General features: G+C 46.1%; 1 protein-coding gene across 13 annotated transcripts in view; it reads right to left on the bottom strand.

Moving 5' to 3' along the window:
* Positions 1–25,138, bottom strand: part of CELF4 (CUGBP Elav-like family member 4) — an 842,420-nt gene that overhangs the window by 98,921 nt on the left and 718,361 nt on the right. For 7 of the 13 annotated variants that reach the window (XR_014012878.1, XM_081212992.1, XM_081213002.1 and 4 more), the window contains exon 4: positions 404–532. Coding sequence is in view for 12 of the 13 variants with exons in the window: in XM_081212992.1 (XP_081069118.1) it covers positions 404–532 (129 nt within the window). In the remaining variant the exon portion in view is untranslated. The remainder of the gene's footprint in view (positions 1–403; positions 533–25,138) is intronic. The other 6 variants (XM_081212999.1, XM_081212994.1, XM_081213000.1 and 3 more) reach the window with 1 other exon arrangement.

Raw genomic sequence — 25,138 nt, 5'->3', positions numbered from 1 at the left:
TGCGTCTTATGGAGCGAATGTGTGGTCAATCGCTGGCTTCCTTTCCGGCCCCGGTCCCTTGCCCAGGCCTCCATTGTTGAATGTCAAAATGGAGACTGTTTGTTTCCCCAGCGACATGTGATTGGCTGATTAGATTATCAGTCTGGAAACTGTAGAAACGGCTCCCTTTCCTTTCCTAAAGAAGCTGCAGAACTGTGAGTTGAACCGCATAAAAACAGGATTTTTTTCCTTTGCAAAGTAAGCTCAACAACTTTGAGCTGATCCTCAAAAAACCGGGGCTTTCCCCCTTTGCAAAAGAAGCTGTGAGCTGATCCCCCCAAAACGGGTCTTTCCCCCTTTCCTCCTCTAAAAACTAGGTGTGTCTTATGGTCAGGTGCATCTTATGGAGCGAAAAATACAGTACCTTTGCTGTTGCCATCTGGTCCCCGAAGGATCGTGCACTCCTCGATATTGCCAAATGCCTCGAATAGCCGGCGCACGTCGTCTTCTGATTGCTGTTTGTTGAGCATACCCACAAAGAGTTTTCTGTCTTCTGGAACAAAATTAAGAGATGCTTACCATATTTCGGAAGGGATTGGAAAGCAGATAAACCTTGAGATGGGCAAAGCAATCAAGGGCAGTTTTGGAAATGACCAAATAGTGCCCAAGTGGATCTCTTATATAGCAGTATGGGCAGCTGTTGGTTAGTGGAACAGACTTGTAGTGGCCTAGGATGCTGTTTTACCTCACCCCTCCTAACAGCTCCTCCAAATGTATTCAAGGTGTGGCTAATATATTGCCCAGAATTTCACTTCTAAGGAAGACCATTTTCAAAAGACATCTGAGGCCAGGCAGAAGACTGGCTGCACTGCAGTGGGCGACAAATCCCTCTTGAAACGACCATGCTGTAAGTTCTGGACTCCCTCCATGCAGACTGAAGGTGTAAATAGGCGAATAAACCATATTTCTTAAAACTATGCCGGTCTCTGCCATGTTTCAATTCTCCAAAGGACCACAGACTCTGTGCTCTTTCTACCACTCAGCAGAGAGAAGGAAAGGCACCCAACCTTTGAAACAATATTTATTTATTTATTTGCATTTCCTGATTTTGCAGTTTCTAAAAATACGTATAATGATCCACAAACACCCACACCCACACTCCAAGAACGTTCCATGCATACACAATGCAAATGATTCAGTCAAGCACCAAGTAAGTTTGTAAATAGTTTAGAACTGATTACATCTGTGAGCTGTCTCCTACTCTCTATCTTAGCAGGTTGTCCCGGAGGAGATGAGGGGATGACATTGTCCTTTCTGGTGTACTGAATGAACACGATGTGTTATACAGTTTCAACATTACTTTTCGCCTTTGTTTTCCTGAGTGCTCTGAGATGCCTCTTTACTTTTTCCAGAAGGGCTATAGTGCACGCCTCTAAGAGTTAAGTTAGCAGCTGTTTCCTGAGATTGTGTTGTTATATTTCTAGCTGAAGACAGGAAAAAAAAGATTAGTAGGTCCTTAAACTATATCTTTTATGTCCATCTATAAAAAGATTTAATAAAGCTAGCTTGGGATCAGGTTGTATCACCTGTCCGGTAACGGAAGAAACTTCTTCAAAGGTGATTTCCCAAAATCTTTTTACAGGTTTGCATTCCCACCACATAAGGAAAGATGAACTTAACTTCTGACATCCTCTCTAGCATAAGGGACTTGATTGAGAGCTCGGTACCTGCTCCTGCCAACCAAGCAGTTTGAAAGCATGTCACAGTGCAAGTAGATTAATAGGTACTGCTCTGGCGGGAAGGTAAACGGCATTTCTGTGCGCTGCTCTGGTTCGCCAGAAGCGGCTTAGTCATGCTGGCCACATGACCCGGGAGCTGTACGCCGGCTCCCTCGGCCAGGAAAGCGAGATGAGCACCGCAACCCCAGAGTCGGCCACAACTGGACCTAATGGTCAGGGGTCACCTTTACCGTTACACCTATATGATAATGAGCATTCGTCCTGATTTGCTTGCACTTTTTAAAGAATTGCCATTACTCATCTGTTCGGTGCATTTCCTGATCACTTTCCTAACCACAAATAAGTGGATTTAGTGCACTAAGGTGACATTGCATTCACCCACTTCAATTGCACAAACCACAGTTTCCAGTATGTGCATGAATCCACCCATCAAATTACTGACAGCCTGGAGGTGAGGACCATAGATTGGTGTAGGGCTGAAGGTTCTTTACTTGAGTTTTCTAGATCCATCCCTGCAGTTTTACGAAGCAAGGGTTCCCTGTGAAAAGGCAGTGCTGGATCAGACCAATGTCTGCAGCACAAACAGAGGTGCTCCATGAGTTCATGCTTCATCAGTATTTGAGGTTTGTGTTCAATGCTGCAGCCAGCTCCATGTTCCCCACAGCTAAAAGCTCTCAGCGCCAAGTGGCGCCAATTTTATTACCACGTCTGATCAGAAGTAAAGTGTCCAGCGGCCTGGCAAAATGCAGATCTGGCTCTGAATGAAGGTCTGGGTAAAAGGACAGGAAACAGAGAGGCCACTAAGAACAGATAATTTGAACATCCCGGTTTTATATAGTCTGAACCAGTTCCAAGCTCTGCAATCTCACTATAGGCATTTTTTTTAAAAAAGATTTTTTTTAAAAAAAGATAGATTATTGCTTCATTTAAGAGAGCTCTTTCTACATGATGCATAAATGCTTAATTTATAGTTCATTAAATGCTATGTAAATGTTCATGAGTGGCAAACCCCCCTCCCCTCTCTCTGGAGACATCTACAGAACAGATGTAACTGATTTAAATAAATACTTGTCAATAAGTAAACAAATTCTCCAGGCTTGCTTTCTTTTTTCCAAAATGAATAAGTGAAGAAATATGCATGTGTTAACCCTCTCTAGCCCTGTTTGAGCATTCAAGGAGTGATGCGTATTGGGAACATGAAGACACATGTGCTGGTCTGCCCAGGATGGCTTGGCTCACTCCAGCTCCTGCCAATGAACACAGGATGGGGGCTTGCAAGGATATTTGGCTGATTATGCGTAGGAGCCTTTTCAGAACCAGGAACTTTGATCATTTTGGACTCACAGCTGTCCATGGAGGCACAGGTCAAATCTGTGTCCAGGGCAGCTGTTTACCAGCTCCATCTGGTACGTAGGCTGAGACCCTATCTGCCTGCAGACTGTCTCGCCAGAGTGGTGCATGTTCTGGTTATCTCCCGCTTGGACTACTGCAATGCACTCTACGTGGGGCTACCTTTGAAGGTGACTCGGAAACTACAACTAATCCAGAATGCGGCAGCTAGACTGGTGACTGGGGGCGGCCACCGAGACCATATAACACTGGTCTTGAAAGACCTACATTGGCTCCCAGTATGTTTCCGAGCCCAATTCAAAGTGTTGGTAGTGACCTTTAAAGCCCTAAATGGCCTCGGTCCAGTATACCTGAAGGAGCGTCTCCATCCCCATCATTCTGCCCGGACGCTGAGGTCCAGCGCCGAGGGCCTTCTGGCGGTTCCCTCATTGCGAGAAGCAAAGCTACAGGGAACCAGGCAGAGGGCCTTCTCGGTAGTGGCGCCCGCCCTGTGGAATGCCCTTCCAGCAGATGTCAAAGCGATAAACAACTACCTGACATTCAGAAGACATCTTAAGGCAGCCCTGTTCAGGGAAGTTTTTAACGTGTGATATTTTACTGTATTTTTTGTTTCTATGGAAGCCGCCCAGAGTGGCTGGGGAGGCCCAGCCAGATGGGCGGGGTATAAATAATAAATTATTATTATTATTATTATTATTATTATTATTATTATTATTATTATTATATATGGGGTTGAAGGCTGACTGCACCTCCATGTCCCCTTCAGAACTCCCTGCTCCATTTGGGAAAGTTGAGGGAGGCGCAGGGGAAGTTGGAGGCAAAGTTGGCACATGTGTGTCAAGGTTAGGACCCTGTTAGAGCCCTCACGCCTTCTTCCCCAAGCTGCACATGTGCTTACTGGACTTTGAGAAGGTGTGCTCCTTAGCTGTGCACCCAGTTTCCTCCTGCACTACAATCACTGCCCTAAATCCACCTCTGAGGATGATTTGGAAGAAGTAAGGTAAAGGGACCCCTGACCGTCAAGTCCAGTCACGGACGACTCTGGGGTTGCAGCACTCATTTCTCTTTACTGGCCGAGGGAGCCAGCATTTGTCTGCAGACAGCTTTCCGGGTCATGTGGCCAGCATGACTAAGCCGCTTCTGGCGAACCAGAGCAGTGCACGGAAACATCATTTACCTTCCCGCCGGAGTGGTACCTATTTATCTACTTGCACTCTGACTTGTTTTCGAACTTCTAGGTTGGCAGGAGCAGGGATCGAGCAACGGGAGCTCACTCCGTTGTGGGGGTTCGAACCGCCAACCTTCTGATTGGCAAGCCCTAGGCTCTGTGGTTTAGACCACAGCGCCACCCGCCATTTGGAAGAAGTAATTATGGTATGTATGTAGCCTTACTAGAACCCAGGAGGGAGCGCATCCATCAGGCTGAATAAGGTTCCTTGTCCCTTTGAATGCCATGCCATGGTCCCTGGTGCAACGCATGCCAAATTCTCAGAAACACCTTGCCTTTGAGCGCTTTCCTAAATCAGTCCTCTGGCTGTCAAGGGTCCCAATCCTTGGCGGTGCCCCTCAGATCTTCTTCCTGCCTTCTCTCTGCTTGCCTTTCAGTAGGGCTGGCGGCTGCCACCCACCTATCCTGTGATCTCGTCAGATTTAAATATGCAGCGTTTTCAAAACCGAGCTCCTGGTGTTTATAGGAAGTCCCGGCACCTTCCCTGGTGCAAACTGAGGTTAAATTATTCCTTGTTCTATTTGTATTTAAATGTTCTGTTTTTATGAGGAGTTGCGAGGCAGAGGTGTCAGACGGGCTGGGAGAACAAGGCAGCGCACATAGGAAAAGCAAGAGGTACAGGCTAAACAGGAGGTGCGAATCACCAATTAACTAGGCACGGAGAGGAAGGAGATGGAGATGTCCGGCTGGACCAGTGACAAGAAGGTCACAGGAATTGTGGGGCAAAAGAAAGCACTGGCAGCAGAATCAGGCTCGCCCCTCATTGCATTATCATATAAATGGATGCGAGCTTCGCCTGTACAGAGGCATGTGCACAAACTCCAAGTGTAGGGATAATGAGAAAAACAGAATCTTTCCAGACAAACCAAGTAACAACTGGGGAAGGAAGGAAGATTAGTGACTGTGAATGAGGAAGGAAGGTGGGGTCAGCTACTCCACATTTATCCATGCATAGCCCAAATGCCTAACAATAGGACCGGGGAACCTGTAGCCCTTGCGGTGTGGTTGGACTACAATGTCCATCATCCCTCTCCATTGGCCTTGTTGACTGGGGCTGATGGGAGTTGGAGTCCAATAACATCTGGAGGGTCACAGGCTCCGCATCCCTGGATTATGACACATCATACTTGGGTCACATCTACACCAAACATTGAACACATATATTTAAAGCAAATTGCTTCCCCCCAAAGAATCCTGGAGTTCTGGCAGCTCTTTTTCTAGAAAAATGGTGCTGCTGGGAACTATGGCTGACCTCTCACAGAGCTACCATTCCCAGCACCCTTAGCAAACGACAGTTGCCAGAATTTTGTGGGGAAAGCAATGTGCTTTATAATGTAAATGTGTGGACGTAGCCTCTCTCTCTGTATTTCCTTGGAGGGTATGCGTCCTGTGGTTCCCAGAAGCTGATGTTCAGAAGCATCACTGCTGCCTACCAAAGAGGCAGAACAACAACAAACCTCTGGTTACGTGAAACATTCAATAAACACACAAGACATAACTGGCTGTACGTTTAAAAAATAATATATGCTATTCATTATATTGAATTGTAGATTTCAGCAGAAGTAGCTCTTATAGCATAGCAGCAGCTACTACTATGCTATAAGATCCACTGTCCTATGATATCATATATGAGTTTGTACTACTGATGAAGCCCAGGATGGTGAAAGGATTCTGTGGAACTGCAACAACCTTTCGTGAGGATTGTTGGACTCTATGAACAGACAGGTGGAACGGACATTTTCACATGTATGGACCTTACGCATAAACTGATTAGAGAATGAACTGATCCACTGGGTCTTCTACTTTTTCCATTGAACTTTATGAGCTCCTTCTGTTGAAATCTACAATTCAATACAATGAATAGTATATATTATTTTTTCAAACGTACAGGCGGTTACGTCTTGTGTGTTTATTGTTTACTAAAGAGGCAGAGCATAGCTATCATGGCTTGAAGACTTCTTCTCCATGACTGTCCATGGGAACAACACAAATAGGCCCTGAACGCAACAGTGTTCTCTCCATCTGCGCTTTCCAGAAACTGGTAAATTCAGGGAAATTTGGCTGATTCTAGTCTGTAGCAGGTGTCCTTAAAGGTGGGTCTCTCTCTCTCTCTCTCTCTCTCTCTCTCTCTCTCTCTCTCTCTCTCTCTCTGAGAAGGGCCTGGAATTCCATTCTGCTGACCTCTTGCACTCTGCCCTATGGCATACTCCAGACATTCTGACTTACTCAACGGCAGGATCGATGCAGCCCGAGACCAGTGAAGAAATGCATTTCCACCCTTTCCCCTTAAATCACAGGTTTCTTTATCACCATCCAAGTTCTCACTGGAGGGATGTGAAACTAGTTCAAAGCGAGTGATTTACTGGAGCCGTTTCTCGGCCACCTTTGGTTATCCTTAATTTGAGAGACTGGTGTCAGAGATGAGCCGAGTGCAAGGGCTCAAACAGAGCGCAGTTTCTGCTGTGGTGATTTGCCCAGTCACGTCTCTCAGTCAAGCACAAGATAGTGTGGCTCCAAGGAGTGGCCTGTTCTCAAAACAGTTTGGTGATGTGTGTTGACTCAGTCTGTGCCAGTTACCCATCAACAGGTCTTGGTTTGAACGTTTCTTCCAGATTTTTCATAGAACAAGCTGGCTGCGTGTCAAACCGTTCACAAGACTGGCTTGGTGAACAAAGGTTAGACTCATAGAACCATCAAACCACAGAACTGTAGCGTTGGAAGGGAACCCAAATGTCATCTAGTCCAACCCCCATCAATGCAGGAACCACAACTAAAGCATCCTTGGCAGATGGCCATCCAACCTTGGTTTAAAAACCCCCAATGAAGGAGAGTCTGCCACCTCCATCCTACTCTGGAACAGCTCTTGCCACCGGAAAGTTCGTCCTAGCATTTAGTCAGAAACACCTTCCTTGTAATTTTAATAATAATAATAATAATAATAATAATAATAATAATAATAATAATAATAATAATAATAATTTATTTGTACCCCACCCATCTGGCTGGGTTTCTCCAGCCACTCTGGGCAGCTTCCAACAAGGATTAAAAATACATTAAAATGTCACACATTAAAAACTTCCCTGAACAGGGCTGCCTTCAGATGTCTTCTAAATGTCAGGTAGTTGTTTCTCTCTTTGACATCTGATGGGAGGGTGTTCCACAGGGTGGGCGCCACTACCGAGAAGGCCCTCTGCCTGGTTCCCTGTAACTTGGCTTCTCGCAATGAGGGAACTGCCAGAAGGCCCTCGGCGCTGGACCTCAGCATCTGGGCTGAACGATGGGGGTGGAGACGCTTCTTCAGGTATACTGGACCGAGGCTGTTTAGGGCTTTAAAGGTCAACACCAACACTTTGAACTGTGCTTGGAAACATACTGGGAGCCAATGTAGGTCTTTCAAGACCGGTGTTATGTGGTCTCAGCCTCCAGTCACCAGTCTGGCTGCCACTTTCTGAATTAGTTGTAGTTTCCGAGTCACCTTCAAAGGTAGCCCCACGTAGAGTGCATTGCAGTAGTCCAAGGGGGAGAAAACCAGAGCATGCACCACTCTGGCGAGGCAGTCCACGGGCAGGGAGGGTCTTGGCCTGTGTACCAGATGGAGCTGGTAAACAGCTGCCCTAGATACAGAATTGACCTGTGCCTCCATGGACAGCTGGGAGTCCAGAATGACTCCCAGGCTGCACACCTGGTCCTTCAGGGGCACAGTTACCCCATTCAGGGCCAGGGAGTCCTCCACACCAGCCCGCCCCCTGTCCCCCAAGAACAGTAATAATGATAATAATAATAATAATAATAATAATAATAATAATAATAATAATAATAATAATTTATTATTTATACCCCGCCCATCTGGCTGGGTTTCCCCAGCCACTCTGGGCGGCTTCCAAAAGAATATTAAAATACTGTGATACATCAAACATTAAAAGCTTCCCTAAACAGTACTTCTGTCTTGTCAGGATTCAGCCTCATTGGTATGGGTCCGACCCACAGGAACAGCAGGACTTGAACCAATGGATTCAAATTGCAAGGAAGGAGATCCTGGCTAAACATCGGGAAGGAGAAGATGCAAGCAGAAATAGCCTGGGTTCAGTGGGGAGCTGCATGAAAATGGCTCCAGAAATGGTCCAAAGACACAGAGATTCTCGATGCAATTTGGCCAGGTGCTTAGAATGACTCGTCTTAACGGTGAACTTGGTAGGCTGTGCTGACAACAAAGACCCACTGACCCCCAACAAAGACCCCCAACAAAGACCCACTGCATCAATAGGAGTATAGCATCTAGATCAAGGGAAGTAATAGTGCCACTGTATTCTGCTCTGGTCAGACCACACCTGGAGTACTGTGTCCAGTTCTGGGCACCACAATTCAAGAAGGACACTGACAAACTGGAACGTGTCCAGAGGAGGGCAACCAAAATGGTCAAAGGCCTGGAAACGATGCCTTATGAGGAACGGCTAAGGGAGCTGGGCATGTTTAGCCTGGAGAAGAGGAGGTTAAGGGGTGATATGATAGCCATGTTCAAATATATAAAAGGATGTCACATAGAGGAGGGAGAAAGGTTGTTTTCTGCTGCTCCAGAGAAGCGGACACGGAGCAATGGATCCAAACTACAAGAAAGAAGATTCCACCTAAACATTAGGAAGAACTTCCTGACAGTAAGAGCGGTTCGACAGTGGAATTTGCTGCCAAGGAGTGTGGTGGAGTCTCCTACTTTGGAGGTCTTTAAGCAGAGGCTTGACAACCATATGTCAGGAGTGCTCTGATGGTGTTTCCTGCTTGGCAGGGGGTTGGACTTGATGGCCCTTGTGGTCTCTTCCAACTCTATGATTCTATGATTCTATGATTCTATGATTCTATGACAGCGAGTCGGATGCTGCAGAATCTGCAAAATCATGAGCCAGGCAAAAGTATACCATGCCTTCAACTTCCTGGATGACTACACAGGATACAGTTGTTAACAACGTTCAGGGATAGCTCTGCTGGAGAATGCTTGGAGCATGAGACTCTTAATCTCAGGGTTGTGGGTCTGAGCCCCAGAAGATTCCTGCATTGCCAAGGACCAGATTAGATTATCCTAGCCGTCCCTCCCAGCTCTACAATTCTATGATTCTAAGGTTTGGAAGACTTTGCACTGGGGTTAGCGCATTCCTGTTCATTTCTTTTTGCTCCAGCGCCACTAGGAATGGTCGAATCTGTCAATTCTCTGCGCTCTCTCTCTCTCTCTCACACACACAATTTGTGCATTCCCTGATACAGGCTAAACCTGCGAACAGTGGGATTTTCACACCCGCTCAAAGCAAATCTTCAAAGATTCCTGACACCCTCTGCAGGGTCAGACGAGCGAAGGCTGGCGTGTCAAGGAAATAAGTTTCAGCACCTAAACTCATTTCTACAGCTGACCTACAGGGGCTTAGGGAGGGGGGGGGGCGGCAGAGGCAGAAAAGAAGCCCTCATCCTGAAAGCTAAAAAGGCTGTGACATTAATACACTGTGCCATTCCAGCCTCGGATCTCCTGGGACCCGCTGGAACGGTGCATGCAAGGAAAGAAAGATTAAAAGGAAAAGGGAAGAAAGAGAAATAAGAGGGGGTGGTGTGGGGAGAGATGGGGAAGACCCAATTCCACCTCCATTCATCGTTGAGCCGGCACTTGCGACGACATTTCAGATCAAATTAAACTTCAGTTTTTAAAGACTTCGGCAGAGGTAATTGAAACACTTCCTTAAAGTTGCCTCTGTCTCTCTGTTATCTCACTTCCCCCTCTGTATATCATCCTATTTTCTCCCTCTTTCTCCCCCCGCAGCCGCCCCGCCAATGCCAGAGACGGCGCAGCTTTCCCCAACTGCCTCCTTAATATTAAAGGCGGTGATTAAATGGGATTCGCCAAAAGACAAAGGGCTGCAAAACCTGCCAATTGCTAATCCCTCTTTCGCCCGTGCTTAAAAATTCCATTTCCTTCATTTGAAGAAAGTTGAAGGGGTGGGGGTGGGGGGGAGAATGCGTCGCGCAGGTCTGATTTAAATTCTGGCATTGCTGGGGCCTGCTCCTTTTCTCCCTCGCTTGACGTCTGAATGTATTCCTTTATTACCATTATTACAGCTTTCTGATTGCATTAAAATTCATCCACACGCTCCCCTCCACGTTTCCACTTTCCCTTTCTTTTCTTTTTCACCCCCCAATTCTTTTACTAATTCCTTTTTTTTAATATAGAGAGCAGCCCCTCCTCATTTTTGAATTATACAGAATGCTATTAAAGATATACAGAAAATAAAACTATTTGCCTCTTCTGGCTTCTGAAGGCGTACTCGATTCACTTTTCGTTGCTAAACAATGGGGGCGGTGAAGGAAGAAAGAGAAGAGAAGAGAAGAGAAGAAAGAAAGAAAGAAAGAAAGAAAGAAAGAAAGAAAGAAAGAAAGAAGCAGTCTGTTGCCTTTGGGAACATTTCTCATTATCTTCCACTATTGCTCACAACTCAGACTGCCTTACATTGAGTTGAAGGCCAGTGTTCTTTTCAGCTCTCCGCCAGAAGAAATCTTCCCCACACCTGAGCCTGCAAGTTATTTAAACTAAAGCCGCCTGGGAATGAATTTAGGACCTTCTGTACACAGATCAGGCATAAGGCAGGGTGCCGATGCTTTGCTAGCTTCCCAGCAGGCAGGTTACAGTTTCTTAAAAGCAGGGAAAAGGGTGATGTAGCAATGAGGTTAGAATGCTGTTAATGCTTCAGTGGAGACAACCCAGTGGTCCCGCTGGTGCGTCTGCACCGCACTGACCTCCCTGCTGCCTCATACTTCCCACTCCCGCTCCAAGGTAGAATCATAGAATCTTAGAGCTGGAAGGGAGCTCTATTCCAACCCCCTGGAATGCAGGAATCTCAGCTAAAGCACTCATGACAGATGGCCATCCTACCTCTGCTTGAAAACCGCCAAGGAAGGAGTGACCACAACCTCCCAAGGAAGACCGTTCCACTGTCAAACAGCTCTTACTGCCAGAAAGTTTTTCCGAATGTTTAATCGGAATCGCCTTTCTTGTAACTTGAAGCCATTGCCTTGAGTCCTACCCTCCAGAGCAGGAGAAAACAGACATGATCCCTCTTCCATGTGAAAGCCCTTGAGATATTTGAAAATGGCTATCATTTTGCCTTTTCCAGGATAAGCATAACCTGCTCCTTCAACCATTCCTCATAAGGCCTGGTTTCCAGAACCTTGATCATCATGGTTGCCCTCCTCTGCACACATTCCAGCTTGCCAAAAGCCTTCTTAAATTGTGGTGCCCAGAACTGGACACAGCATCATTCCAGGTGTGGTCTGACCAAGGGAGAATAGAGTGGTGCTATTACTTCAAACCTATCCATTCTGAAGGAAATCAGCCCTGAGTGCTCACTGGAAGGACAGATCCTGAAGCTGAGGCTCCAATACTTTGGCCACCTCATGAGAAGAGAAGACTCCCTGGAAAAGACCCTGATGTTGGGAAAGATGGAGGGCACAAGGAGAAGGGGACAACAGAGGACCAGATGGTTGGACAGTGTCCTCGAAGCTACCAACTTGAGTTTGACCAAACTGCGGGAGGCAGTGGAAGACAGGAGTGCCTGGCGTGCTCTGGTCCGTGGGGTCACAAAGAGTCAGACACGACTGAAAGACTAAACAACATTACTTCCCTTGATCCAGACAGTGTACTTCTGTTGATTCACCCTAGAATAGCATTAGCTGTTTTTGCTGTTGCATCACACTATGAAGCAACAATGAAGCCAGGGTATTAATTCTGCTGCATCCAGAGAGCTGTTTCGGCTACTGAGCGATGGCCCTTGCCTGTGGCCTCAGCTGGATTTGGATCTCTTAAGTTGGGAGATGCTTCCCCCAGAAAAAGCACCAAGCCAAATGGGGTGGCGTTGAAGGAGTCGTAGCTTTAGTTATTTGTTTTATTTCAAAGCACTTGTACCCTGTGTTTCTCTACCTCCAGGATGGCCATGGAGGTCAACAGTTATGAAAGGGGAGTGATGAAAAGCTGACTAAATTGTGTAGAACAACGACAGTAACAAATAGATGTGGGGGAGAAAAAGTCAGTTTCGTTGGCATTTTAATGCAAAAAAACCGACCTCGTTTGCACTTCCCGGAATGTCATTATCCTTCAAAAGTCACACTTCTCTGAATTTCGTGATGAGGTTCCCCAGTCCAAAGAAATGCTTACCAAAATAAAATAAAATAAAAATGTGTACGCGAGAGGAAAGTGTGTCTGCTCAAAGAAAATGCATATCATGAAATTACCAGTATGCAAAAAGGCATTCTATTAGGCAATATGGCTCGCAGAGAGAGAAACGTTGGGCATTCAAAAATGTGTGCATTAGGAGAAAAGTGTGCTTAAAGGGAGAGGAACCTTTGCAAGGCCTTTTAAGCAGATACATAAATCAGAAGCCGATGCTGAAATGTGGTGAACGCAGACTACAGATTGGGAAAACAAGAAACCGAAATTGACAGAAACCATCCATTCCTTACTAGTAACAAGCAATAAAGGGAGGAAAGGAGGAAGAAGCAGAAGACTCTCCATCTCCCGCCCACATTGATCCTCTTTCCTTGTGTTTTTGCAATGATTTTAGTGGTACGTTTTCAAGGCATTGCAAGTCAGTTTTGATATCTGTGCATTTTAAAATAGTTGCTACATGCTCTGAGCCTGAGGGATGAGGCAAGCAGGCAATTTTATATGTGGTCTAAGCCTTCCTCACTTGCTTCTGCTACAAAGGAGTCCCCCTGCCTCTGCATCGAATGCTATTTTGCTAAACCAACTTGCGCAGGAAGAAAGGAGGTTAACCTTTAAGCAACAGCAAAACGAAGAGGGTGATGTCCCTGCAGGTCGTAAAGACTTCTTCTTCTTCTTCTTTTTAAGCCGTGTGGAAGCAGCTAAGTCCAAGTATCATTAGCTCAGCATTTATTTATTCTTATTTATAGCTTCCTGATTTGAATTTTCTGCTGCATTGCCAGTTGCAACTGAGGATATGTCACTGCATTGTCCTGCAGGCAGCAAGTGACCCATTGGCAGCGGGGAAGCAGTGTGGTTCAGAAAGTTGGTGGCAGTGTTGTTGCTTTAACCACACCGGGCTCTTCTAGCCCTCATGATTATGGGAGCCCCAGCTCAGATGGATGTGTGGCTAAACTGACAACTCAGTGGAGGAGGTCAGTGGAGAAGAACTCTCTATTCATTGTGACTAGTTTGGAATATGACAAAGACGGTCAAGGGTTAAAATCATGTCCATGTCTTGGGCTCCATGGCAGTCCCATAACACACCACTACTCTGTGTCAATAGCTTTTGTAATAAGCTTCAGTTGAAATGTTTCTTTTTATTTCATGCTCCCCTCTCCGGCTTCTGAAAGTTTACATTTGGAGATACTTCAAAATCTCATAACACCAGAGAACTTCTATCCAAGTTGATAACGTTGGACTTGTACCAGAGGAGCAATGTGTGTACACAGCATAAAGGTAAAAGTAAAGGGACCCCTGACAGTTAAGTCCAGTTGCGAACGACTCTGGGGTTGCGGCGCTCATCTCGCTTTACTGGCCTAGGGAGCCAGCGTTTGTCCACAGACAGCTTCTGGGTCATGTGGCCAGTATGACTAATCTGCTTCTGGCGAACCGGAGCAGCACATGGAAATGCCGTTTACCTTCCCACTGGAGCGGTACTTATTTATCTACTTGCACTTTGACGTGCTTTCGAACTGCTAGGTTGGCAGGAGCAGGGACCGAGCAACGGGAGCTCACCCCGTTGCAGGGATTCGAACCCTCGACCTGCAATGGCTCTGTGGTTTAGACCACAGCGCCACACAGCTTACTTAGGGCTTATTCACACTTAGCTTCCCTCCGTGCTTTCCAGGCAAGTTCCGCACTTTAAAGGTCTGTGTCTGAGTGCTGCCCTTTTTGCTCTAGTGCTTTCTGCATGAAAACCTGCTCTTTAAAGCTGAATCGGAACAAACAGCAATGCACAGAAGCCCCACATTGCAGTTTGTTGCACTTCAGCTCTACAGAGTGGACTTTTGTGGGAAAGTTCCCGGGTGGGGTGGGGAGAGCACTCAGACATGCAGTTTTAAAGTGTAGTCCTGTGCCTGGAAAGGGGCACAAGGTAAGTGTGGATAAGCCCTTACTTTGCATCCAGAGGTTTGGGAAGTGTACACATGATGCTATCCACAGTCCATATCTATCCTATATCTAACCTGTGACTTCACAGAAGTATGGAATTGTTGGACGGAACCCCAAGGTTCCTAGGGGCCAATGTACTTCCACCCCCCCAATATTAAAGGGGCATTTGGCTTCACCCCCTGGCTCCTTGTGGCATCACTCATGGGCCTCCTCAATCCTCTTAAGAAGATGGCGCCTCTGTTGAGTGCCAACAGGACTATGGCCAAAATGGGACCTCTGTGAATGAGGAAGAAGAAAGGAAGAAGAGGAGGAGGTATCATTATGCTATGAGGGGAGGACTCCAAGATTTTCAGAAGTGCAAAAGTCTTTTGTGAGAGGGGGACCGTAATGTAGTAGCCTCTCCACCAGAGAGTCCAATGAGAATTGAGCAAGCTCAGCAGCCCAAATTTTCTGTGTGTCTGTTGCAGAGGGAGAAAGGAAAATGTGTTGGTGTGCAGGCCAGTGGCTCAGTGGCAGAGCACAAGATTTGCATGCAAAAGGACCTAGTGGGGCTGGGTGAGACCCTTACCTGACAGCCTGGAGACCTACCGACAATCATGTGTGATGTGATATATAAGTAGCAGTCAAGTACAACATTCCCTGTTTTCCTAGAGTGGACGTGCAAGAGGATATTTGGTTTAGCCAGTCGAAAACTTCCTTTTTTTTTTTATAATAATTTTTATTGGGTTTTCACATTTTTTATAGACACAAACAAAACACATAAAACCAAAACAAACATAAAAGACAACAAACATGAATAGTTCCAGAAAGTCTTATTTTCTAACCCTAGTCCTTGACTTCCCCCCACCCCCTCCCTTGCATCCCTATTCCCAAGTTTATGTCAGCAAATTGGCATTTCTTCCGTCTTAAAATTAGTCCTTTTATAAGAACAAAAATAAATTTTCCCTAAGTTGGACCCCGATTCTCTTCCCTCGATTTCTCATTTTTTCTTAAATAATTTCCTTATTACTAAACCCCCTGATCTTGAGTGTTGTTTAAATTTATACTTCCCTCCCTCCCATCCCCGCTTTGCGTCCTTTCCCAAAATATGTCCAAAGTAACAGTTTTTAGCCTGGATTCCGCACATCCGAGGCTCTCAAATCTATTTCAGTCCCTCTCCGCCGGTTTTGTTGGTAGTCCTCTTTGTCTGTCATCGAGTCTCGAAAGATTTCCTTAACAATCAATCCAATCAGTCCATAGTCTCTTCCCATATTTAGAAGCAACTGCTGAAGAATTTCCACAAGGCCTGAGTCTTGGTGATAGTCAGAGTCAAAGTCTATGTGGAGGCCCCAATTGTACTTCTTTATTTCGAATTCCTGAATTCCATAAGCTCCCAGGGCCTCCACTTTCGTCTTCTGTATCTTTCGTAGGCTTAAAATGAATTTCATCCAATAGTCTCCTTGCTTGTGTTCTCCAAATATCGGCTTCTGGTTTGTGTTTTCCCAGATAACTTGTTCTCTTTCTTGTTTTGTCTTCTCCTCTTCTTTGTTTATTATTTCAAATTCAGCTGTGGGTTCTTTCTCATTCAGGTCCTCATTACATTCAGCAGAACTACTTGTTTCCAAATCCAAGGCCGTCAGTTGTTTACTCATAGCTGTAGTCTGCTCCTGTAAGGTTCCCACCAGTGAAAACATCCTTTCGATTTCTCTCAGTATCTTTCCACCCACAGCCATTGTAATTCCACAGAATTCCCCCTAGAGGGAATCTGGTTACTGGATGGTCTTCTCTCCAACAATCCTCTGTCCTATTATTGTTTCTTTGTTTCCCAAAATTTTAGTTCAATTGTAACACCTTTTTATCCAGAGAGGTTTTAAGTAGCAATTTTTTACTGTTAACAGTCCATTTGACAGCTTTGACAGCTGTCAAATTCTGCTCCTCTATACAGGCTCCAAAGCAGGTCGCTCCCGGGCTCGGGAGGGAGGGTTGTTTGCCACAAAACAGAAACTCTTCCAACACTCCACTCTCCTGCTTAAATTTGCTTTTCCAAATCTTGGAAGTTACTGTCTTTATTAAAACTCACCCTTTACAGGGTGGGCACTCCAGCTTAGCTCTTATATCTTTGCTCTGGATCGTCTGCAAGGGGGGGGATGGGGACTTCCTTTTGGCACACCCCCCGGTCGTCTCAAATTCAAAGGGTAAAAGTTTTTAAAGATCAGTTCCAAATTACTCACGGGTTCCTTTTTCATTCCAAATTTCAAGGAAGAAAGTCAGCGCTCTCCAGTTATGGCTCGCGGCTTCGCTCAGCGGCGGTAGCGATCGACTCTCAGTGCCGCGCCGTCCCCCGTATCCCCTCCGTAGCCTTTAAAAAGGCTCATTGCGAATCAGGGGGGGCGCTTAAGGCACCCGCCGAGTCTTCAGTCCGCAGGCTTCCGCGCCTGCGGTTTTTAAGGGTCCCCGTGTCGCCGGCACGGCAAAGACCCATCCACCGCTGAGCCGATTCCCTCCGGAGCTCGGAGGGAATCCGCCATTCCCAGATCGCGCCAACCCGGAAGTCCGCCAGTCGAAAACTTCCTGTTTCCTCCTGGGCTGGAGCATCCTTCCTTTTGCATGTGACTAGAGGCGGTCATGACCTTACCTGTGCAGGTAACAAAAGCACAAGGCGCGCAGCACCCTCTCTCTTTTCTCTCTTTGACTTCCTTTGATCATTGGAACAGCTTTTTAGCTAGAGATGCTCTGTTGGGACTGAAAATGGGACCTCAGCCAACAGAGGACAAAGGGCCTATCTCCATATGGGATAGACTTACATGTATATATCTGTAACTAAGTCTGCCTTCAGGGATCCAACTGTGAACTGATGATGCTGTGAGTAAACTTCTTTTATATACTTTAAATAAGATTGTGGTGTGTTTATTCTTTTAAGAGGGAAAGAAGGGATCTTGAGAAGCTTAAACAAGCTTGCAAGCTGTGTGTTTAAAAGGGGAATGTTAAAACTCTGCTAAGTTATAGAACTTGCTAGCGCAAGTTAGGAAGGATTTTAATAAACAATATATCCTCTCCTGCCTCCCTGAACATTCCCACAACTCAGTGAATACAATACTGAGTTGTATATTTATTGCATTTCTATCCCCCCCTTTTTTTTCTCCAAAGAGCTCCTCATATGGTCCTCCCCCTCCACATTTAACCCCCACAACAGCCCAGTGAGCTTTATAGCCGAGTGGGAATTCGAACCCTGGTCTCCCAGGCTCTGGTCTAATGCTGCAACCAGCATATCACACTGACTGGTGAAGCAATGGTCCCATTCGGTTTAAGTCAGTTTCCCGTGTTGCTATGGAATGGAACGTCGTGAAAAGACCCCCTTTCTGAATAGTGATGCTAAAGTTGCTTCGGCTGCTCTGCTGTTTACGAAAACGGGAAATTAAAAAGAGAAGGCTTTCCTTGACTTCTCATTATGAAAAGGAACAAAGCACCACAGACCCAGCCTGGGAAGAGCGGGGGGGAGAGCCTGTTTAGTTCAGTCTCAGGTTTGAGAGGAATAATCTCAGTTGCAATTCACTGAATACATTCAACGTAGCCGTTGAGCGGTAAACAGGTTTATGGGCTGTAAGTGAGAAATCAAATTGAGGAGCGAGACGGAGGGAGGGCAGAAAATGGGGGGAGGAAAGCTACCCAAATTACAGAGCAATTGTGCATGCAGAGGTGGGGGGAAGACTACACAAAGCATTTGGAAATAAAGGCATAAATGGCATTTGTTTTCGGCAAAAGGCTGGCGTGCTCCCCTCCCCTCGCCTCCCCCCCCCGAGACTCGAAAGCAAGTTGGACTCGGTGTGAACTCACAGATTTTTCCAGGCAGCTGAAACATTGTGAGTTCAAGCCTGAGATAGCCTGCAGCTTCAAATTCCCCTCATTAACTGTCTCGGGGAAATGGCCTCCACTTCTCCCATTGCACGTTGTGATGATGTGATGAAGGGGCTGAGTCCTGGGCAGGATCAGCCCCAGAGACCTGGGATTTGGGGCAGAATGAAACACCAAAATGGTCAAAGAGGAGGGCAACCAAAATGGTCAAAGGCCTGGAAACGATGCCTTATGAGGAACGGCTAAGGGAGCTGGGCATGTTTAGCCTGGAGAAGAGGAGGTTAAGGGGTGATATGATAGCCATGTTCAAATATATAAAAGGATGTCATATAGAGGAGGGAGAAAGGTTGTTTTCTGCTGCTCCAGAGAAGCGGACACGGAGCAATGGATCCAAACTACAAGAAAGAAGATTCCACCTAAACATTAGGAAGAACTTCCTGACAGTAAGAGCTGTTTGACAGTGGAATTTGCTGCCAAGGAGTGTGATGGAGTCTCCTACTTTGGAGGTCTTTAAGCAGAGGCTTGACAACCATATGTCAGGAGTGCTCTGATGGTGTTTCCTGCTTGGCAGGGGGTTGGACTCGATGGCCCTTGTGGTCTCTTCCAACTCTATGATTCTAGGATTCTATGACTAAGAATATAGGATGGTATCAGTCCATGCTGCTCAGTATTGCCTGCAGCTAAAATCCATTCAGGGGATGGACCTTGGTGGTATTATTATTATTATTATTATTATTATTATTATTATTATTATTCTCTGCCTTTTCCCTTGATGGGACTCAAGGTGGGGGAGGCATCTTGCGCAAAGATCCTGCTTGAGATTTCCCTACAGGCTTCTGGTTGGCCACTATGAGAAGAGGATGTTGATGGGGCATTGGCTTTACCCAGCGGGCTCTTCTCATGTTCTTATGCTTTGAGTGCAATATTCCAGCATTTCATACTACCAATATCTAGTTATATATTATTAGCTAGCCCCTAAGATTGTACATGGGACGCGGGTGGCACTGTGGGTTAAACCACAGAGCCTAGGACTTGCCGTTCAGAAGGTCGGCGGTTCGAATCCCCATGACAGGGTGAGCTCCCGTTGTTCAGTCCCTGCTCCTGCCAACCTAGCAGTTCGAAAGCACGTCAAAGTGCAAGTAGATAAATAGGTACGGCTCCAACGGGAAGTAAATGGCATTTCTATGCACTGCTCTGGTTCGTCAGAAGTGGCTTAGTCATGCTGGCCACATGACCCGGAAGCTGTGCGCCGGCTCCCTAGGTCAATAAAGCGAGATGAGGGCTGCAACCCCAGAGTCGGTCACGACTGGACCTAACGGTCAGGGGTCCCTTTACCTTTAAGATTGTGCCTTGTGCAGTCCCCCTCCCCTTTACCTCTGACTCTAAAACAAAAGACTCTAGCATGGATAGGTTTTCCCCAAATGCCATACATTGACACTAATGTTTAATAGCTAGAACGCCCTCTCTAAGCATGCACACATCCATTCATCAGCAGCATTCGTCTCCAATAATGGGTGGCTTTCATTCATTGTTTATACCCAATGTGTGTGTGTGTGTGTGTGTGTGAGAGAGAGAGAGAGAGAGAGAGAGAGAGAGAGAGAGAGAGAGAGAGAGACCTGGTTAGTTTGACTGCCACAACTTGAACATCATCATCATCTTTATATGCCACCCATGTGACTAGGTTTCCCCAGCCACTCTGGGCAGCTCCCAACAGAATATAAAAAAAATGATAAAACACTGAACATTAAAAACTTCCCTAAACAGGGCTGCCTTCAGATGTTTACCTATGGGTTTACTTATGAGTTTACCCACAGAATAAAGCAATGACCTGTTGCGTAGGCTTTGACATACCATATTTTCCCGTGTATAAGACGACCCCTATTTTTTTGGACCCCAAATTAAGGAAATGGGGGGAGATTGCCTAGAGTTGTTAAATTTTTAAGGGGGGGGAATTGCCCAGTTATTGAGCCTTTTTCGGGGGGAGGATTGCTGCCAATAGCACACACCCCTGATCGCCGCTGCCAATCACCCGCCTTGCCGAAGCCACCAATCGTCTGCCCGCTCACCGCCAGCAGCCGCCACCCAATTGCCAAAGCAGCAGCCAATCGTCAGCAGGCCTTGCTGCAGCCACCAATCACCAGCTCAATCGCCACTGACAATCTCCTGCTCGCGGCTGCCACCAGTTGCCCGTCCCCCCCTCTGCACTATCCGTGTATAAGACGACTCCCAATTTTTTTAAAGAATAAAAAACATCATCTTATACACAAAAAATACGGTACTTCGCCGCGTGTATACATTTTTGTACACATTACTTGGCGGGAGAACTGTGCTGCAAAAATCAGAAAATTCAGGGTGCCTGTGTTTCCATGGGCATGCTGTTTTGAGAAGTTCAGATTCTGATCATTATAAATCCTTTCCCAGAAGTCTTTTACCTTGGGGCACGTTGAAAAACACATTTAGTAAAAAACCAGAAGCCTTTTTCCTTGGTATAGTGTGTGTGGGGGGGTGAAATCCCCCCAAAAGATGCTACCTTTTTTTCTGTATGCCACAACAGCTGCGAGAATATTGCTAGCGAAGAATTGGAAGAAACAAGATTTACCAACTATCGAAGAATGGCAGATGAAGATGATGGACTATATGGAACTTGCCGAACTGACCAGGAGACTCTGAGACCAGAGAGAAGAGACAGTGGAAGAAGACTGGAAGAAGTTTAAGGAATATTTGAAAAAATATGTTAATATTTAAATCTTAGAATAGCTTTGGAAGTGGATATAGGCTGTAGGGTTAGAAGTAGAAGATAGTGTATTTTAAAATAATATTACTGGTAAGCGATAAAATGTGATGTTATTTTAAGTGTGATAAAAAAAAGATAAAACTATGATATATGTAAACTGCTAAAGATGAAGTAAAATGAAAATCAGACAGGTGGGACTTGGGGAAGCCCACCTAACAATGTTTAGAAAAATAAGGATATGACAAGAATTTGTTTGTATTGTTTGTTTTTCTGTTTGTGTTCTTTATTTGTGTTATAAAATGAATAAAAAAAGAAGAGAGGTTCAGATTCTGAAAGTTCGCGAACGGAATCCTCTCTGAATCCCTAAACAAACAATTGCAAGAGAGCAAAACTAAGTGTGTGCATGTGTGTTGCTCTGTATTTTTACATTTAACACGATTTATCGGAGTCCATAGTTCACTGAATCATCCCACGGGCAACTCTTCGCTGCCTTCAGTCATATCACTGAGACTGCCATGCGCACATTGGGAAAAGGAAGCAGAGATGCACCTGGAATGCGCAGGGCTCTGCGAGAGAAATCGGAGCAGACATCTTGCAGTTTCAGGTCCTGGAGCAAACATGGGTTGCTGTGTGCTGCTACCCCCCCCCCAACCTCCCGATCAGATTTTCACATAGCCTAAGAAGAAAGGGACGATTCGGGTGCGGAGATGAAGACTTGATTGAAAGGCATTGCAGGGGGCGGAGGGAAGGAGGGAGGCAAACAGATAATAAGAAAACCCTTGTTGCCCTCTGCCTTCACGCGTTTCTTGGGAAGGCTCCCTACAGAATTACGCTGTCGCCCTGCAGGAAACCATGTAATAACTGAAAATACGGTGTCAAAAGGAATTTTTCAGGCCTTGACAGCTCATAAATTACAGTTCGTTGACTTCTTCCTGGCTGTAGATTTAAATTAATAGGCAGGCAGATATATAGTTTTCTTCTTTTTCTCTCCTCTCTCTCTCTCTCTCTCTCTTTTTATTTTTTTAAAAAACCCTTCCGCTGTGTGGGTGAAACCATGAAAGTGACGGGAGTTCAGTGCCGTATCGCACATATCTCCTCTTCAGAGTTCTCATTTGCCAGGTAAGGGATGAGGCATGAACAGGGCTGTGATCAAGGGTGTGGGCAGGTTGCAGATTTCGGTTCAGAAGAAGGCAGGAGTCAATCTCGCCTGGGCGAGAATTAGTATTGTTGGCATCTGTCTGTCTCGAGAATCGATGGAGGGCAAGTCCAATCAAAGTGGAGTCAAAGTGCTGTGCTGGATGACAAGACCACCACCACTGGTCTTACTGATGTGGACCAAAGGAAAGCAGAGCAAGACATTTAAACCCTTTAAAGCCCTAAACGGCCTCAGTTCAGTATACCTGAAGGAGCATCTCCACCCCCATCATTCTGCCTGGACACTGAGGTCCAGCACCAAGGGCCTTCTGGTGGTTCCCTCTCTGCAAGAAGCCAAGTTACAGGGAAACAGGCAGAGGGCCTTCTCGGTAGTGGCACCCGCCCTGTGGAACGCCCTCCCACCAGATGTCAAAGAGAACGACTACCAGACGTTTAGAAGACATCTGAAGGCAGCCTTCTTTAGGGAAGCTTTTATTGTTTAACAGCCTACTGTATTTTAATACTTTGTTGGAAGCCGCCCAGAGTGGCTGGGGAAACCCAGCCAGATGGGCGGGGTATAAATAATAATAATATTATTATTATTTGGCACCATCTTGGCTGCAGGAGCTGCTGGAAGGAGGCATACGAAGCACCATCCAGTTGTCTTAGAGATTCCACTCCAGATTTGTGGAGAGTTTACTCCTTAACCTTTTCTTCTCCTGAAGATATCCCACAAGGCAGCAGAGGTCAGGACCAGAGTCTTCCTTCTCCTAGATGGGCTCCCTTCCCAGGTTAAGGAGCCCCATCTGCCCCTCACTTCCCTCTACAGCACATGAGGAAACCACATTCTCAGCTGTTGGACCCACTCTTGGTCTCATCTGCTCAGTCCACTGGAGCATCTCTTCACTGAGGGCTTCCTGCATTGCAGGGGGTTGGACTAGATGACCACTGGCACCCTTCCAACTCTACAATTCTATGCTTCTATTAATTATGGTGTCTGTGTGTGTGGAGATACTCCTCTTACCTACTGTTTTACAAGGCTCTAGGCCAGGCACCCCCCACCTTTGGTCCTCCAGATGTTTTGGACTACAATTCCCATCATCCCTGACCACTGGTCCTGTTAGCTAGGGATCATGGGAGTTGTAGGCCAAAACATCTGGAGGTCCACAGGTTGGGGATGCCTGCTCTAGGCCATTGGCTTCCAAACTTTTTCCAGGCCATCACCCCCATAGTTCCAAAAACTCACCCCAAAGCCCTCAACCCTATAAAAGCATTATTCAGAATACAGTGGTACCTCGGGTTACAGATGCTTCAGGTTACAGACTCTGCTAACCCAGAAATAGTACCTTGGGTTAAGAACTTTGCTTCAGGATGAGAACAGAAATTGCGTGGCAGCAGCGGGAGGCCCCATTAGCTAAAGTGGTGCTTCAGGTTAAGAACAGTTTCAGGTTAAGGACGGACCTCCGGAACGAATTAAGTTCTTAACCTGAGGTACCACTGTACTGGTGGAGGATCACATTTTTGAATTTCCCTCCCACCACATCAAACACACACACACACACACACACACAACCAAATAGCTTCCCACAAGTAGGAATCTAGTAGAGGAGGGAAGGATGTGGGGCTAGAATACTTCAGCTTGATGAGTAAATTTTCTACTGCAGGGGATTTTTTAAAAAAACAACAACACAAGGGAGTCTTCAAGAATGACATCCCTCACCATTAATGTGAAGTGCTAAAGTCCTTCAGATCTAACACCTCATTCTACTGCTTGTGTACATCCTGTCCAGCAAAAGGCACCAGAAGTGAGTTTTGGCTTTAAGCCTTGTGGGCAATCAGCTCTCAGCCTTGTTGTTCCGTCCACACTTTCTCTTGCTTTTCTTGGTGCTCTTACACATTTCAAAGATCTGCTGTCCATTCTGCTCCCCACCCCTGCCCCTTCAAACTCCATTGACCTGATGAAAATGATACCCAGGCCATTTTGAGGTTTTTAAAGGCTCGCAGCGAGGATTTTTGTGGCAGAAGCTACCACGGCCGAGAGTGTCAGTGGCCAAGCGAGATAACCTTTTATTCCATTTGTCAAAGTCTCTGAAATTTCCCGTTTCAAGACAAGAGCCGTAAACACGGAGAGAAGCAATTGTGCCTGAAATCTGGAGCGCTTTAAACAAATGGAGAGCTTTAAAACAATAACTGGAATGCTCTGAAGAAATAAAAAACCTGTTGATCATCAGCTGCGCCTTGTTTATTGGAGGAACCAATTGGATAATTCGATACAATTAAACTCAAAAATGCACGGAAATATGATGTTTATTCATCTCCGGCTTCCGTTCCCTTAATTGAATGTTGTGGTTTGTAAAGTACGAAAGTGTTTCTAATGCTGCGTCGTAGCCAAGTGAAACCCATTTAATCACGCTCAATGGGTCAGACGCAACATTATGGCATGCGCGATTGAGTTGCACCTGTATTCCCTTGGCAAATGCATCATTAACTAGCAAAATGTAGCCCTGCGGTTGCCGGAAAGAGAACAACAAAGACGAAAGCGTGCCACCCCTCACTTTGGAAATGCCAACGAGTGATGGAGCGCCCACGTGGGAGCTCCGCGCGGGGGGACCTTGGTGCTAAAGGGGGCTGCTGCCAATTTGCCGCTTACCCAACAAAGGGAAATAGGTTGGGTTTTTTCGCCCCTCCAAAGAAAACGTTGTTCCAAACAGAGCAATTACACTCAAATGCCGAAGCATTTAAATAATGAAGCTGGGAAGGAAGGCAGCTCAGGGGAATTGGGAAAGTGGGCTGCTGGAACGCACTTCATGGCCTGTTCATGCCAGACACATCATTGCTGTTTTCGAATGAAGTCGCCGGGAAAACGGTGCGCTAAGCCCTCGGGGTGTGTTATGGAGGGAGGCCAAGTGACACAGCCAAAATGAGCGTTTGGGGTCCCAAATGGAAGGTGGTTTGAGTCGTGTGTAACCTGCTGGGTGACCTAGGGCCATAGGAAGAAGAAGAAGAAGAGTTTGGATTTGATA

This window comes from Podarcis bocagei (genome assembly GCF_964188305.1).
Source record: "Podarcis bocagei genome assembly, chromosome: 11".
Taxonomy (NCBI): domain Eukaryota; kingdom Metazoa; phylum Chordata; class Lepidosauria; order Squamata; family Lacertidae; genus Podarcis; species Podarcis bocagei.
Note: the sequence above shows the minus strand (reverse complement) of the source record. Positions and strands in the feature narration are given on the sequence as shown.